The 17,389-nt window shown below is 38.9% G+C and overlaps 1 protein-coding gene across 5 annotated transcripts in view; it reads left to right on the top strand.

The window, feature by feature from the left end:
- ECPAS (Ecm29 proteasome adaptor and scaffold) overlaps positions 1-17,389 on the top strand; it is a 106,056-nt gene that overhangs the window by 71,271 nt on the left and 17,396 nt on the right. For all 5 annotated transcript variants that reach the window (XM_057498921.1, XM_057498919.1, XM_057498918.1 and 2 more), the window contains 11 exons: positions 40-212; positions 1,296-1,397; positions 4,112-4,235; positions 10,282-10,427; positions 10,850-10,904; positions 11,577-11,691; positions 12,357-12,425; positions 13,665-13,782; positions 14,094-14,261; positions 16,394-16,473; positions 17,134-17,239. In XM_057498921.1, the coding sequence (XP_057354904.1) occupies positions 40-212; positions 1,296-1,397; positions 4,112-4,235; positions 10,282-10,427; positions 10,850-10,904; positions 11,577-11,691; positions 12,357-12,425; positions 13,665-13,782; positions 14,094-14,261; positions 16,394-16,473; positions 17,134-17,239 (1,256 nt within the window). The remainder of the gene's footprint in view (positions 1-39; positions 213-1,295; positions 1,398-4,111; positions 4,236-10,281; positions 10,428-10,849; positions 10,905-11,576; positions 11,692-12,356; positions 12,426-13,664; positions 13,783-14,093; positions 14,262-16,393; positions 16,474-17,133; positions 17,240-17,389) is intronic.

The following is a 17,389-nucleotide window of genomic DNA, read 5'->3' as shown; positions in this document are numbered from 1 at the left end:
CAAGGGTATTATTCCCGTTTTGTCTAAATGTGCTTACAGGCTCATTTTTGGACAGTACATCGCCCCTCCTGGCAATTGCTGCCTGTACAGCCCTGGGTGAAATTGGCAGAAATGGTCCGCTCCCAATCCCCAGTGAGGGATCTGGCTTTACCAAATTGCATCTTGTGGAAAGCTTACTAACTAGAATACCCTCCACTAAAGAAACAAATAAGGTAAGTCTCTTTTTCCCTTCACTTCTGAAATTCTTTCTATTCATAGATCTATAAATGAGCAAAAACATAATTGTGATGGGGCTAGATGGCATAGCTGCTGGAGGAATGAGTTCACATAACAAAAAAATGATGAAGAAAGTTTAAGTGTTTAATTTTGAGTTAGGGATGATTTGTGCACCATTTGATCCGATTACTCCAGTTTTGGCTCACAGCTATTAAGATTTGGATAAGTATTAATGTATCAGTTAATTCTTTTGTTATGCAAAATGTGGATAATGTTAATTAGTTTTATGGGTTTTATAATTCCAGACCAAATCTAAATCTTAACCTCCTACAGCCAGTTTGGTTTAGAAAAGGCTGGCATTAGTAAGCAATGTGAAAACATTTTCTTTGTGATCAGCATACCTCAGTGTTGAAGTATAAGATGTTTTAATAAGCTGAAAAATCAGTTTATACAAGTTTCATAAACATATAATCTTATTCTTGATCTAGCTACTGTTTAAAACTTTCTGAGATTATAATGTAGTTTTTGTTAGCTATTATTAACTAATTAACCGTTACCAAACATTGTTGAACACTTGTAATGTGCCAGGTGTATATGCTAAGTGCTTCACATATATTAATTAATTGAATCCCCCAAAAGTTCTAGTGAAGTAGATACAGTTGTTGTCTTTGTTTTCTCAAATGTGGAAGTAGAGTCACAGAGTGGTGAAGTAACTTGCCTAAGCTTACACACTGTAATGGTTACTAAAATGGTCAAGCAGTGATTTGATCTTAGGTCCTTTGGGCCCAGAACCTACATTGCTAACTATTATGTAATTTGAAGGATATTAAGTCTAGTTAAAGGCTTTTTTCTTTCTTCTTTTGCAGCTGTGGACACAACGCAGTATTGTATTTTTCTCTACTTCTAATGTCTGCCTTACAGACATAATTTTGCAAAATTGGATACTTAAAAAAAACAGACTTGTGCATTGGTTCATTAGTTAGACAGACAGCCCTTCCCTGCCATCCCATTTGTGGAAACATTGTTCTGGGGTAAAACTCTTACATACTTTGTTTTAACAAAATTCTCTGTTCTTCCAGATGAAAGAAAGAGCAATCCAAACACTGGGATATTTTCCAGTTGGGGATGGAGATTTTCCTCACCAGAAACTCCTCTTGCAAGGTCTGATGGATTCTGTGGAGGTATTTATATTGCTCTCTGATTGTTAGTCATTCAAACAAAAGGCATTTTTTAGCTGGAATTTGCATGCCATGAGCTTTTAAATTAAACTTTTATTCATTTATTCATCAAGTCCTGACTGAGTGCTAGCCTTGGGCTTCTGACTGTGGTAGGCATAGCACTGTGTAAGTCATGTAAATTGGAAAGACTTTTCTCATAATTTTTTAGTAAAGCACAGTGCAGTATGGGTAGGAGGGAAACTTACTAGTCAGCCAGATGTGGGGGGAGTGGGTGCTGGTATTCCAGTTGCTGTCAGATCTGATGACTTAGTTTCTTACTGTCTTCTAAATAAATGTCCAGTGTAGTGGAGGATACCTTCAAGTAGACATCTAGCCCAGTGTGAGAAATCTCTTAAATGGCCTGATCTGGCCTCTGATCTAGCCTTGACTACTGTCACTTAACCACATTTTTGTACACCAGCCTCTTTGTCCCTTTTTGCTCTGGAAGACCCATACCTCCTTTCTTGGGCTGTTGCTGTGCTTCTTGAAAAGCCACCTCTGACCCTTCAAACAGAGTAGTAGAGTCTTTAGTTATCTGTGCTGTCATGATGCTGCATACATAGGTCTTCTTCACAGCATTTATCACGGTTTCTAATTGCCCACTGGAATGAAGGCAATGTCTGTTTTGCTCCCCATTATAGAACAAGTGCCTTGCAGTGTGATTGGTAATGGTAGGATGTCAATAGATACTGGAAAATTAACTGAATGAAGAGACGTTTGCCATCCGTGAGATAGTAGGCTTATGGAGGGGGCATGAGTACTTGTGGCAGAGCTGGTGCAATCTGCCCCCTTGTTTTGGAGGCAAGGTTGCTGCTGGGCCTGGAAGAATGGGAGAGAGGAGATTTGGGGTTGAGCCATGGAGCTGGTGTTAGGACTCAGGTTTCTGTATTCTCAGTTCAGTATTTTTGAGGTGAATGTTTCACAGTGCATTAAGACCCATATCAGGTTCCCTCTGATGCCACTGACATTGTTACCACTTGGGGAAAAGCTTATAGTGTCTGCTTTCTCATCTTCTTTCTTTTCTAAAACCTGTGAGAGAGATGGGTTTCTTCTAGTTTTGTTTAAATAAATGAAGGTTTGTCTGAATTCTTGCTATTGAAGCCATTATTTTAAAAGAGTTTAGAAGTATAGAAATACACGGAAAGCTAGAGACATGATGGAGAGATTGAAGGATAAAAGTGAAGAAAAAGAAGCAGGAACCAGAAAGCAAAATACCTTCATAGTTATCTATGATGAAGTTCTAAAGTTTTTCTTTTTTTGTTTCTCTTAACTAAATTTTTATTATGGAAAATTTCAGACACACACAGAAGTAGAGACAATAATGATAATATAATGAATCCCCATGTGCCTGTGTTTAGTTCATATCTTGACCCCCCCTCTTTATTTCTGGAATATTTAAAGCAAGGTATCAATATTATTTGTAAATGGAATTAGGGAGTTTTGTTTTGTTTGTAATGCCAACTATGTTACTAACAATAAGAAATGTGTTAAAATAGCACATAAAATGAATCCCTAATATAGTATCCTCTGTGTTGAGGCACTTTTTCCTCAGCTTAGAATTGCCAAGAGAAGCTTTTGACCTGGGAAGCTGTAGTCCTGAAGCCCTGAAATCCTTTTCCTCAGAATAGGAAGCCTGTGGTGGCAGTGCTTGACACCTCATCAAGACTGGAGCATTTAGTCCACTGAGTTTAGGAATGGCTCAGCTATAGTCTGTGTGCTTTGTAGAATTCTCCCCAAAGGCTAATGTTCCCACAGCCCTCTTGCGTTCTGTTCTGACTTCTCTTAAACTTATTGCCCTAGTCTTAGCTTTTGTCTAATTCAGGTAAACAGAAAAATGCCAAAGGGAATTAAGACAGGTCCAGTTTCATTTGATTCAGTGACTCATTCTTGGGAAATGTGTCAAATTTCTAAATCAAATTTTAAAAAATGGGAGTATATTTCATACGGAATTTTTTTAATGTTTGATTTTTGGAACAATTTCAAACTTAAAGTTTGGTTCTGAGAATAATATGAAGAACTTCCTATATACCCTTTATCCATATTTATCAAATTTTAACATTTTACCACATTTGCTTTATTACTCAATTTTTTTTCTGAACCATTTGAGATTAACTTGCAGATATGTAATTTAAGAGTACAAAGAGGAGGTGCTAATAAATGGTAATGGCTGCTGTTTATTGTGCTGTTACTACAAATCAGGTGTCCGCTAGAAGCTTTCTGTGCATTAACCTCATTTAATCCTTACAGCCTGATGAGGTGGGTAATGGTCTTATGCTTATTACAGGTGACAAAGTTGAGGCTCAGAGTTTAACTAATGGTATGTAGTTGGTGAGAGAGAGCTAGAATTTGCACCAAGATCTATGTGGCTTCACTGTCTTGATTTCTATTCTAAATAAGTGGTGTCATTCTTCCAATGATTAAAGATCATTGTATAGTGGTTATGTAGTGAGTGTGAAAAGTACACCATGGACTTGGAAAAAGATCTTCGTGTCATTCTTACAGTCTCCATTCCCTTACCCTGCCTTACTTTTGAACCACTGGGTTAGCTGAGAGCAATCCAGGCAAAAGAGTAAAAATAAAGCATGCTGGGAAATAAGGTATTAAGCAACCTTGTTGTGGAAATGGATATTTTTGGGAAATGTTCTCTCTGATTCATGGCTTTTGTTCCTTCATTGCAGGCCAAGCAGATAGAACTTCATTTCACTATTGGCGAAGCTATTACCAGTGCTGCAATAGGAACTAGTTCTGTGGCTGCCCGAGATGCCTGGCTAGTAACTGAAGAAGAATATATTCCTCCTGCTGGTACCATATATTCAGTTATCGATTTATAATCACCAACTAACCCTTTTCTGTTCTTGTTACCATATTTGAAGTGAAAGAAGAAATCTGTATGTTCTGTTTTAACTCCTTTTCAAATATTTACATATGACATCACTTTGGTTTAGTCAAGGAAAATAGTTGGCTGAACGAGAGTGAGCATGAAGTGAATGAGAACTTTTTTTAGTCTTTTGGCAAGCAAGCAGAGAGTTAGCCTGAATTACCCTTGGATTACCTTTCAACTTGTGTTCTTTACATACGGGTTGGTTTATTCAGCCAGTTTTAAAAGTCAAGACATAGCAGTTTCTAATATATTTGTCCCGTAATCCTTTATCACATAATGAAGTTTCAGGGTCATCTCCTTGCATGCCAGGTGCCTCCATACTAAAGCTGTGCTGGCTTCTGGTGACTGTGGGTGAGGGAGTGTGTGGTTTCTGACTACATGTTATAAAACTGTGATCGTATATGTCCTGTGGTGGATTTAAATTTGGAATTGAAATATATTTAAGTATTTGAACCAGAAGTTAATTTTAATAATTAAAACAAAGGAAAAATCAACAAGTTTCTTTTATTCGCTATTTTCTCAGTAGAAGAAATTCCAAGATAGTATTCTCGTGGTAACGATTCCAATATGAATTGTATTCTGTCATGAATATATTAACTTAATTACTGCATTTTGTGGTTGTAGTTACCATTTAACACTGCATTTTACATACTTATGTATTCACCTATTATTTCATTAGCTACCATAAAGAGATTTAAAGGAAATAGAGAAACATACCTTTTCTGTCACTCTAATTAGGGTAACTGTGGGTTGATGGAAGCTGATAGAGTTAATTCTCTGAAGGTTCTCTGAAAAGCATATGATGCAAGTTAAGGACGAATTTGTATAGAAGAAGAAGATATTCAAGGAAGAAAAATGACCAATGTTAATAAATAGGCAACCAGATCTGAAGTAGAAATTCTCAATTTGCATGTGAGAGTTGATGTTGGAGACTTAACAGAGCAGATGTGCTTATAAGAGGCAGTTCTGAGTCCATAGATTTCTACATAGTGACATAAGCAAAAGAAGTTTAATGGAGAGGGTACTAGGCCAGTCCTCAGACTTCTGAACTTCCTGTGTTACCTCAAGTTCTCCTTGGAAGACTGGATTGTGCTTGGCTCTTTGCTCGGCCAAAGGAGTCTTGACTAAATTACCCATTCAGTGTTAGGGTTCACCCCATCTTTGTGTGTTAGGGAAAGGAGAATATAAAATTCTGTGGAGAGTGGGTGATGGTGAATCTTTGACCTGAATTTTGTTCATACATGTTCTATTTGTTATTCTCATCTCAGTGCTACTCAGCATTTTGGATATTATTTTGTTACAGTGTACTAATCCTGCTTCATAGAAGGGGCAGCATTTGCAAACACCCTTAGGGTCTAGGGCTTAGCTATCTTAGTATCTCAAGTATGTTACACAGTGCCTGCTGCACTGTGGGAATCTAGTAAGGGCTGGTTAATTTGGTAAAACTCCAGAGAGCAGAACTGCAGATTGTGGTATGGGAAAGTGAAATAAGGAACTGTATCTGACTCTGAGAACTAGATTAATGACTAGAGAGGAGCTAATAGCACCAACCTTTTTTTCTGACCAGGATTCCCATCCACTAACAGGGCTCTATCTTCTTCACTGGTTTTGTGTGAGTCTAGTTCTAGCTCTTCTTTCTCTTAAGAGTATTACCAATCAATAAAATACCTAGGAATAAACCTAACCAAGGAAGTGAAAGACCTGTACTCTGAAAACTACAAGACACTCATGAGAGAAATGAAAGAAGATACCAATAAATGGAAACACATCCTGTGCACATGGATAGGAAGAATTAATATTGTCAAAATGGCCATCCTGCCTAAAGCAATGTATAGATTCAATGCAATTCTTATCAAAATACCAATAGCATTCTTCAACAAACTAGAGAAAATCATTCTAAAATTCATATAGAACCACAAAAGACCTCGAATAGCCAAAGCAATTCTGAGAAGGAAGAATAAAGCTAGGGGGGTTATGCTCCCCAACTTCAAGCTCTACTACAAAGCCACAGTAATTGAGACAATTTGGTGCTGGCACAAGAACAGACCCATAGACCAGTGGAACAGACTAGAGAGCCCTGATATAAACCCAACCATATATGGTCAATCAATATATGATAAAGGAGCCATGGACATACAATGTGGAAATGACAGCCTCTTCAACAGCTGGTGTTGGCAAAACTGGACAGCTACATGCAAGAGAATGAAACTGGATTATTGTTTAACCCCATACACAAAAGTAAACTCGAAATGGATTAAAGACTTGAATGTAAATAATGAAACCACAAAACTCTTAGAAGACAACATAGGCAAAAATCTCCTGAATATAAGCATGAGCAACTTCTTCCTGAATGCATCTCCTCAAGAAAGGGAAACAAAAGCAAAAATGAACTCATGGGACTACATCAAACTAAAAAGTTTTTGTATGGCAGAGGACACCATCAACAGAACAAAAAGGCATCCTACATTATGGGAGAATATATTTGTAAATGACGTATCCGACAAGGGGTTAACATCCAAAATATATAAAGAACTTACATGCCTTAACACCCAAAAAGCAAAGAACCTGATTACCAAATGGGCAGAGGATATGAAGAGACAGTTCTCCAAAGAAGAAATTCAGATGGCCAACAGACACATGAAAAGATGCTCCACATCACTAATCATCAGGGAAATGCAAATTAAAACCACAGTGAGATATCACCTCACACCAGTAAGGATGGCCAGCATTGAAAAGACTAAGAACAACAAATGCTGGCGAGGATGTGGAGAAAGGGGAACCCTCCTACACTGCTGGAGGGAATGTAAGCTAGTTCAACCATTGTGGAATGCAATATGGAGGTTCCTCAAAAAACTAAAAATAGAAATACCATTTGACCTGGGAATCCCACTCCTTGGAATTTACCAAAAGAATGTAACTTCTCAGATTCAAAAAGACATATGCACCCCTATGTTTATCGCAGCACTTTTTACAATAGCCAAGATATGGAAGCAACCTAAGTGTCCATCAGTAGATGAATGGATAAAGAAGATGTGGTACATGTGTATACACAATGGAATACTATTTGGCCATAAGAAAGAAACAAATCCTACAATTTGCAACAACATGCATGGAGCTGGAGAACAGTATGCTCAGTGAAATAAGCCAGGCGGAGAAAGACAAGTGCTAAATGATTTCTCATTTGTGGAGTGTAACAACAAAACAAAACTGAAGGTACAAAATGGCAGCAGACTCAGAGACTCCAAGAAGGAACTAGTGGTTACCAAAGGGGAGGGGTGTGGGAGGGGGCGTGGGGAGGGAGGGAGAAGGGGAATGAGGGGTATTATGTTTAGTACACATGGTCTGGGGGATCACAGGGAAAACAGTGTAGCACAGAGAAGGCAAATAGTGAATCTGTGGCATCTTACTACACTGATGGACAGTGACTGCATTGGGGTATGGGTGGGGACTTCATAATATGGTTAAGTGTAGTAACCACATTGTTTTTTCATGTGAACCTTCATAAGAGTGTATATCAATAATACTTTAATAAAAAAAAAGGGTATTACCAATCTAGGATCCTCTCTTGCCCATTTCATGATTTCTGAAATCATATTTTCCTGTGCTTCTTCCTTTTTGGTCTAGTTACTGGGTTGCCTTTTCACCCAGGCCTTTAGTGTATACCAGCACTTTCTTGGAAAGTTTTTCACTTCGTTTTTGCAAGATTGCATTTTCCTAGATTCCTTATGTGTTTCACCTCTTTTCACTCTCCGTTGTTGGCTCTTTTTCCTCCACACTCCCCATCAGTGTTGGGATGTCCCAGTTCACCCATGCCCATGGCTTATCCAGTATATGTTGGTGATGCCCAAGTGGACATCTCTCTTGACCCATTTTACACTGCACAGCTGTACTTCCACAGTTTACTAGGCACTTTCACACAGAGGTCCTGCAGGCACCACCACTTCTAAAAGTCTGAATCTGAAATTATCATCTCTTCCTCTTCTCACCGTCTAAAACTGTCTTTTTTATTCTCTAAAATTATTCCTTCTCTTTGTTCCCTATCTCAATTAATGATAACTTAATTTCTACCCAGATTCGTAAACCCAGTGAAGGCAGAGAAGGGAAAAGGTCTCAGACTAAGGCTAGGGCAAAGATCAGAGTCAATGAAAATTGAAAGAAGAGGAGTCCAGGAAGGAACCATGAAGGAAGGTTGAGAAGTGTTTGCAGGAGAGCCTGAACTTTAGACGTGAAGGTGTAGTTAATTAGGAGGAGGAGTGAGTAGTTAATTTTAAAGGTAATGGTGGTTTTTATTTTTATTTTACAAATAATTGAAAGTGTTTTATTTCATCTTTTCCATTTCAGATATTGATAAATCAACAATTTTGTTTTCTTTAAAATAGTGATTTCCTAAGATCCTTTTGGCAACTGACTTTTTTCTAGAGGAAATAAAATATATGTGAAATTATTTTCACAGCCACAGAGGCTTAAATAGTAAATTAGTACTGCAAATATTTATTGAGTGCTTAGTCTGAGCCAGGTACAGTTCTAGGTGCTGGCAGTCAGGCATGATCAGAACAGTTGGAAATTCTGCTCTTGTGGAGCTTACATTCTAGAGGGGGAGGTGGCAAGAAGCAAGATGAGTAAAGGAAAATACGCCACATGCTAAATGGTGATAAGTGCTATGAAGAAAAGTAAAGCAGAGAAAGCAGATCGATAAAACTTGGGTGGTGATTTTGAGTGCGTAGGGCACCTATTCTCAGGAAAGTGCCATCGATGGTTCCAGTGCAGCCCTGAGGTGGCTGAGGGAGTGAGCTGGCTCTTCTTCCCACCCACTCCTCCCTCGCGGTGTTGGGATGTCTCAGCACACCCACTGGGTGACCGAGGACCAGTGTCCTCACGGACATAACTAGAGGCCAGTCGGATATATGAGTGTGCAATTCTGAGGAGTTCAGTTGGAAAATATTTGTGAGTATCTTGTAAAGATAGCATTTGAGGCATGAACCTGGGGAGTGAAGAGAAAAGAAAAAAGGTCCCACAACTGAGCTTCTTGGAGTCCCCAGGGTTTTGAGTTTTGGTAGATGAGGGGAAACCAGGGAAGGACCCTGAGAAGAAACAGTCTGAATTTGGGGGGTCTTGGAAATGAAGTGAAGAAAATCTGTGGAGGTGTGGGGTTGGGGGTCAACTGGGTTGTATACTGTGAAGTGATGATTGACCTTAGCCACAAGACAGTAGTTGGTGACTAGTAATTACTGTTAGGGTGGAGGAGCTAAAACCCTGATATGGAGAGGATTGGAGTTTAAGAAAAATGTCGACCATGAGTATAGACAACTATTTTGAAAAGTTTTAATGTGAAGTAGTGGTTCTTGACTGGTAGAAGGAGATTTTGCCCCCCAGGGGACATCTGGTAATGTCTGGACCTGGGGTTGGGGAGATGCGGTGCTACTGTACACTAGTAGGTAGAGGCCAGGGATGTTGTTCAACGTCCATCAGGGTGCAGGCCAGCTCTCCCCAACAAACTCCCCAGCCTGAAATGTCAGTGGTAGTGAAGTTCAGGAGCCCTGCAGTAATAAAGGAAAGGAGGAAAATGGCACAGTGGCTGGAGGAGCAAAGTGAAGTCAGAAGGTGCCTATTGATGTGTTAATTTTTAGATGAGGGATGAGAAAACTATAGTAGAGGAGGACAAATTGCTGAGACTAGAGCAAGTGGGGCAGAGGAAAGTACAGAGATTTCCCTGTATGCCCTATGCCCACATATGCATAGCATCCCCTGTCGTGGGGATGAATTCTCATTCTGGGGAACTCAAGTTACCTGAGTTCCTTGGAAAGGTTATATTTAGTTTATGCTAGGTTCTGAAATGAATCAATTCCCATTTAGATTTTATTATGTTATAGGATTAATTGTTGTATAAAGTAAATGTTGATTAAACTTTAAATATTTTTAGGAAATTTATTCAATTATTTTAATTGCTTCTTATTTGTTTTTCCCCAGGAGCCAAAGTGAATGATGTGGTCCCCTGGGTACTGGATGTGATTTTAAATAAACACATCATCAGCCCCAACCCACATGTGAGGCAGGCAGCCTGCATCTGGCTCCTTTCCCTTGTGAGGAAGCTGAGTACCCATAAAGAAGTGAAGGTAAGCCGTGCTATAAATGTGATCAGCTCTACTGGAAACTTCTTACGAAATATTCATAATTGCAAGGTAGTAGGGAGGAAAGGGTATAAAGGGAGGGCCATTACTAATGGATACTTTAAAATAAGCTGTGCCTGAAGAAATGAAGGATGGAGGCCTGATATATGTTGCCTGGAAGATGATATTAAACTTGAAGGTATAAAGTCAGAAGAAGTGGTAAGTACGGGGAGGCTTAGACTGCATCATACTACCTGTAAGCAGTATAGCCTTCAGGTAATTTGGCCACCTTTAAAGATGAGAGCACAACAGGGTTTGTGATGGCTTTGGGTGTAAGACTTTGCAGGTTTATGTACCCTGAGAGCAAGATTCTTACTCTCCTGAAGAGGTGGAGTCTCAGTGTTCTAAATGCCTTTTTCTTCTTTCAGTCTCATCTTAAAGAAATTCAGAGTGCATTTGTTTCCATTTTGTCAGAAAATGATGGTAGGTTATTGGTAAATATTTGATTTCCAAACATCATTAATCTTATATTTTAAATTTTGGAAAGTCTGGATTAGTGAACATAAAGAAGGGCATACATAGGAAACTCAGTTCTTAATTATTAGATCATGTTCTTCAGTTTTGCATTTAAAAAAGGAGACTTCTTTAATAGTACTTCTACTAAATAGCTTTCTTCTACTTCTGATTCTTTCTCTTTGTGATTTAAACCAGAAGAGAGTGAACATCTATGTGTTAGACATTTAAAAAGTAGATTTTGTTTTATAAATTGTTGTAAACATAAGGTCTTGTATTGACTTTCATTTACAAAAGTAGGAGGTGGGTGTATTGCAGTGACGTGAGACTGACCTCATGTGCACAACTTGCAGTCTCTTGATCCTCTGTCACTGTACACTGCATGCTTTAAGGCCCAGCAGTGTGGACTTGGTTTGTGAGTTGGATCTTTTGTGAAGGTTGTTCTCATTTACAGGGACTTTTTGTTGTCATGTCCACTGAGATGATTTAGTACATTTTTAATAAAATAGGCAGGTTAAGTATGTTTTCATTTCTTTATTTTGATGTTATTTTGGGTTTATGTTCCAAATATTTAAAAACTTTGACTTGACCGGAAGATGAAGTTTTCTTAAAGTAATATTATTTTGTCTGACTTTTGTGTAGAACTTAGCCAAGATGTTGCCTCAAAAGGCCTTGGGTTGGTTTATGAACTGGGCAATGAACAAGATCAACAGGAATTGGTTTCTACACTTGTAGAAACACTTATGACTGGCAAAAGGTACAGTAAATGTGAAAATTACAGATTGAATTCATAGGGCAAGTTTTACACTATACTGAGAATATGCAACAGAAGAAGGAGAAAATCAGCATTTGTTTTTCTTGTTTATTAAGCCTTTTTAAAATTGCAAGTTCAGTCTTTGTTATGCTGTGGAGAGCAGTTTAATTATCCAGTACGTACTACTGAGAAAGTAAACTACTATTTAGAAACATGCTAGAAAGTGAGGCTTTCAAAATTAGATGATCTCAGGACAGGTAAAGCATTGGATTACAGAAATACCATAATTACTGTTAGCTAAATGAAAATGAAGACATGGAGAGGAAGCTTGCATATTATTCACAGTCTGATCTGTGAAGAAAACGATAGAGGAAATCATTTTTGTGATTGGTGCTTCCTGATAGGAAGGATAGTTTTTAATGTGTGACTACATTTAATTCAGTCTAACTTTGTATGGGATGTCTTTTAGATCTTTTTGTTCATCCTAGACTTCATTTTACAGAATTGTCAGGCTAATAGAAAGGATTAGTTGACTTTTACATCTTGCACATGGTAGATACTTATTAGGAAAATTGATTTTATCAGTTTACAAGTGAAATATCACTTAGTTGAATGCCAGTATGAAAAATTTGAGACTAATCCAAATTCTTATCTTTGTTTTGGTTTAGAGCAAAACATGACGTTTCTGGAGAGACAGTGCTATTTCAAGGGGGAAGCCTTGGCAAAACACCTGATGGGTAAGTGTATGCCAGATCCATGGGCCAGTCATTATAGGCATCGTTAGTGAATAGAAGTTGATTGCCATCTCCTAGGAAATACTGTGTCTTATTGGAGGAAGAAAACTATAGAAAAAACCTAATGTCTTAGATTGAGTTTCTTAAGAAATAGACTCTGAGATGAGGACTGTGTTCTGGGATTTTACTGAAGGGTGCCCTGGGACCCTCACCTTAAGGGAGTGAGGAAGCAGGTTAGGGCCGACGGCCCAAGGAGACACTGAACTGCTGCCAACACCCGAGCAGATACCAACCTGCAGATACTGGAGCTGGGCTGGGCTGGCCCTTCAGAGTTATCTTTCTTTATGGGGCCCAGCCTTTATGTCTACTCACTAGGACTTTACATCCCCTCAGAAACTAGCCATTGGTGCTGGGCTGCTCTGGGCAGGACGTGACCTTGGACGGAGGGCAGTTCTGTCAGCTCCCAGTCAGCAGAGTCCTGAGCGAGAACCCGGCAGCACAGCTCAGCACCTGCTGCGCCTAGCTTGTTGGTGGGGATACCTCTTCTTTGTATCTAGGAGTCCACCAATTTAGCATTTCAAACTAATATCAGATTAATTATTAGAGCCTCCTTTGTCTTGTCATTGTTCTATTGTGGTTAACACTGTTAGTTTCATCTCAAAATCCTCAGGTGAAACAGTGCAGCTTGCCCTGCCTTGCTGTGGCCTGATGTGGGGAGAGCTGCCTCAGGGCTGTCTGCAGCATTAGAAGGCAGCCGTTTGTTCCGTCCTTGGCCTTCTCCCCCAGTTCACTGTTGACACATTGAAAGTTGTTTTCATTCCACTTGCTCTCCTTCTATACTCCTAAATTTTTATAAAGTTCTCACTTTTTACAAAATAACTAACACAAATAATCAGGTATTTGAGCAAATATTACTTGTTCAGAGGAAAGTTCACAGGACTCGTTGTTACCAAGATTGGGGTGCCCTTGTTTGGAAAGATTTAGTGATGACAAGAAATTGTCTTTAAGTGGTTCATTATGAGAGCTTCACACACAGTACTGCTGTGTGCCTGTCTAGTGGGGAGGCTCCCCCTCTGTGGGCCTTCTCAACCTGATTCTCTGCTCTGGTGATGAAATATCTCAATATTAGAAGTTTAGTGAAAATAGAATTTTAAAATATCCCGGTAATGGTGATGTAATTTTTATTAGGTTGGAGAGTTGAGAAATAGATTATTACATACTTTTTATTCATTTGTTTCCAAGCCAGGGCCTCTCCACTTACAAGGAGCTTTGTTCTCTGGCAAGCGATCTTAGTCAGCCAGATCTGGTGTATAAATTTATGAATTTAGCCAACCATCATGCAATGTGGAACTCAAGGAAGGTAAGTTGCTACCATCGGACAGTTTTTATTTTTTAATTCCTTCCAAAACCTTCTTTTACTTACTTGCTACATTGACAGACAATGACAGTTGATAGGCAGTGTGTTTTGTAAAAGTCTATGGTTAGAGAGAGCCAGGCCACCACATGGCTGTTATCATCAGTTGGTAAAGCTGAGGCACCCAATAAAGCAGGCTGTATTCAGAGACAAGTTTGGGGGGGAGAATTTTGTCATCTTCATTTTTTAGTGTGTTAGTTAATACTGTACTACCGCAGATGTATCTGAGCCACTTATTCTCACTGTTATTTTTTTAGGGTGCTGCTTTTGGTTTTAATGTAATTGCTACCAGGGCTGGAGAACAGCTGGCTCCTTTTCTGCCTCAGCTAGTTCCTCGTCTTTATCGTTACCAGTTTGATCCCAACCTTGGCATCCGACAGGCCATGACGAGTATTTGGAATACATTGGTTACTGACAAATCAACGGCAAGTATCTGTGAACCCTTGTCCAAGATTTGCATGGGATTCAAACCCAGTCTTCACCTTCCTTTCCACTTTGTAAACTTATTTGTTTAAAGAAATAAACTCCTTTCATTCCTTGCTTTCTTCCTTCTTTGAAGTTACCACAGATGCTTATAGTAGCATTTATTGAAATTTCAAAAATGGAGTGGTTGGCTAAGGAAATGGTAGTGTGTTCCCACAGATGGAATGCTGTTTGGTGACAGACACCATGGGTACAGTGACAGACACCCGTGGGTACAGTGGGGGACAGGTCACGGTTCCTGCTCTCGAGAAGCTGATGTAGTTGAGGCAGTAGACAAGGAGCAGGCAGTTACCATATATGGTTTTCTGTCACCAGGTTGCTTCTCATATTCTGTTCTACTCTTAGATACTAGGATTTCTCAGGGCTTACTCAGGATTTCTGACTGCCTTTTACTCTCTCAACTTTATCTTTCTAGATGATCTCATCAGTTCCAGGGCATATAAATATCATCTTTATTGTGATGGTTCTTAATCTTATATTTTTGGCCCAGATGTGACCTTTGCTCCTAACTTGCATATCTAACTGCCCACTTGGCATTTTCACTTGGGTATTTAAAGATACCATAGACTTAATATGTCTAGAGCAGAACTTTAAAGAACAACCTTCCCCCTCTATGCTCAGCATTCATCCATACACCCAAGCCAGGAAACTTGGTGTCATCCTTGATTCTTGTCTGTGTTACTCTCACCCTCAACTGGTTGAGTTCCAGTAGCAGATTCTGTTGTTTCTGCTTTCAGAGGACTCCTTGAATCCATTTTCTTCATTCTCTACTTCTTTCCTAATGAACAGGTTGTCAAATTTCTCTTCTCTTTGCCCTTTTTCATTGAATTAGCAGTAGAAGTGATTTTTTAAAATGCTAATTGTATCGTGCCATTTGTGGTTGACATCCTTTGGTGGCTCCATAATTCACTTTAAACAAGTTCTGTGACCCTTATCATGTCTTCTCAGCCCCTGCACATGGTGTGGCCTTTCCTGTCTCTTCAGTCTGATACTAGGATTGGGTGTGCTTGTTCACAGTGGTAGTCACTTGTGGGCTCAGCTTTGAAGGTTTGGTGAGTTTTGTTTGCTCTGGAAGAGTACTCAGTACCAATTAGTCAACCAAAATCTAAGAGGCCATTTGGCTTTATAGATTGGAGTTCAGGGCACAGGCCTAAGCTCTCAATATGTATCACCTCTGTATGAGTGAAAGATGAAGCCACAAGTGTGGTGGTGATTGCTATGAAGACTCTTTAGAGAAGTGCACATAGGAAGGCATTGTTTATTATATCTTGAGTGAGTTATTTACCTCTCTGTCTTGAGTTTCTTACATATAAGTGAGGATAACAAAACCTGTCCTACCTTCAAGAGTAAAACTGGAAAAGTGTAAGTTTTGAGCGTAAAAATTGAGTCTACCATTAGGTTGTTATTACCAAATTGATTAGTATATATATCAAAATAAAACAGAGGCTTAAAAGATTAAACTCATCATTCATTCTGAACAGTCATAGTACTTCTTTATGTGCCAGACACTGTGCAAGGTAGCAGGGAGGCAAAGACAAGTGAGGTAGTGTCCCTGCCCCCAAGGTCTCAGTGTGCCTGAGCAGTGTGGTTACTGTGTGGTCTGATGAGTGCATGGAAGAAGGCGCTGTGGAAACACAGAGGGGAGTAGCCCGGGCTTCTCTGCAGAGGTGATGCCTGATTTGAATCTTGAAGGACAAGTAGGAATTAACCATGCAAGCTGGAGATGGAAGGGCATTGTGAGGGGGTGGGTAGGGTGGTATGTACCAAGGAATGGAGGTGAGGTTGGATAGGATACCTCTGGAGCTGGTGGGTCACAAAGTGTTTCATATCCATGTCTGGGTGATTGGACTTTGTTCTCATGCATTAGGAAAATAAAGGAGGATCAAGTTTGGTTTTAGAATGATCATTTTGAAAGATCTGGCAACCAGAGAGGGAGAGAGTTGTGAGCTAAGAGGCCTAGAGCGACATAATGCTGTTACATACAGAAACACGATCAGTGTGGTTGAGAAATGAAAAATTTGATTGTTGATGGGTTTTGGTTTCCCATTTTTAATTATCCTTTTGTTTTCATTAGGTGGATAAATATTTGAAGGAAATTCTTCAAGATTTGATTAAGAACCTTACCAGCAGTATGTGGCGAGTTCGTGAATCCAGGTACCATTCTTGGAAATACAGGACTAATCAAATACAACTGAATTTTTTTTCCTTCAAATTTCCAAGCTTTGTACTATTTGCAAAAGGAATAAATTAATATTACTTAAAGTGCTTATTTCTGATTGGGTTAGACAGTTACTTTTAACTATTTCAACTCTAGTCAGTGGTTTTCCTGAGTTGTTTTAGTTTATGCAAGTATGATATTAAAGAAGTGGAAGATCATGTATTAATTGGTAGATATCAAGATATATTTATATGCCCTCATTACTTCATAGGGTAGCATTTATTTATGTATACCAATATATAAGTATATATACCAATATATAGTTTTTATAATAAATAGAGAATGAATATTTCTCTTTATCCAGTGCCTGCCATGTACTTGGTGGTGTGCTAGCCCTGGGGGTACACTGATAAATAAAAAATGATGTGTCGTCCTAAAAAGATTTTACTATAGTTGTGGGAAACAGACACTTGATAATGTAAATGTCTTTGGTATATTAGAGGTACCAAGGACAGAATAGTCATTGCTGTCTTGGGGTGAGGAGGTTATGACCAGAAATACAGGCAGAATTCCTATTCTTGTTTGGTATGAATGTTTCATAGTAAAATTTTGAGATTTCTTGATCACATATTTGACCCCCAGTTGTTTATTTTCAGCTGTTTAGCTCTAAATGATTTATTGAGAGGAAGACCACTAGATGACATCATTGATAAACTTCCAGAAATTTGGGAAACTCTTTTTAGAGTACAAGATGATATAAAGGTATTATAGAAATCTGTATTTATTCATAGAAAAGCTTAAACTGGGATTGTTAAAATTTATGTATTTCAAAATGCACTATGCAGACACGTTTAAGAAACCACAGTTTCCTCTCAAAGTTGCAGTCTTGATGTGCCTGGTGCCTATGAAGTT

Source organism: Manis pentadactyla, chromosome 3, assembly GCF_030020395.1.
Source record: "Manis pentadactyla isolate mManPen7 chromosome 3, mManPen7.hap1, whole genome shotgun sequence".
Taxonomy (NCBI): domain Eukaryota; kingdom Metazoa; phylum Chordata; class Mammalia; order Pholidota; family Manidae; genus Manis; species Manis pentadactyla.
Note: the sequence above shows the minus strand (reverse complement) of the source record. Positions and strands in the feature narration are given on the sequence as shown.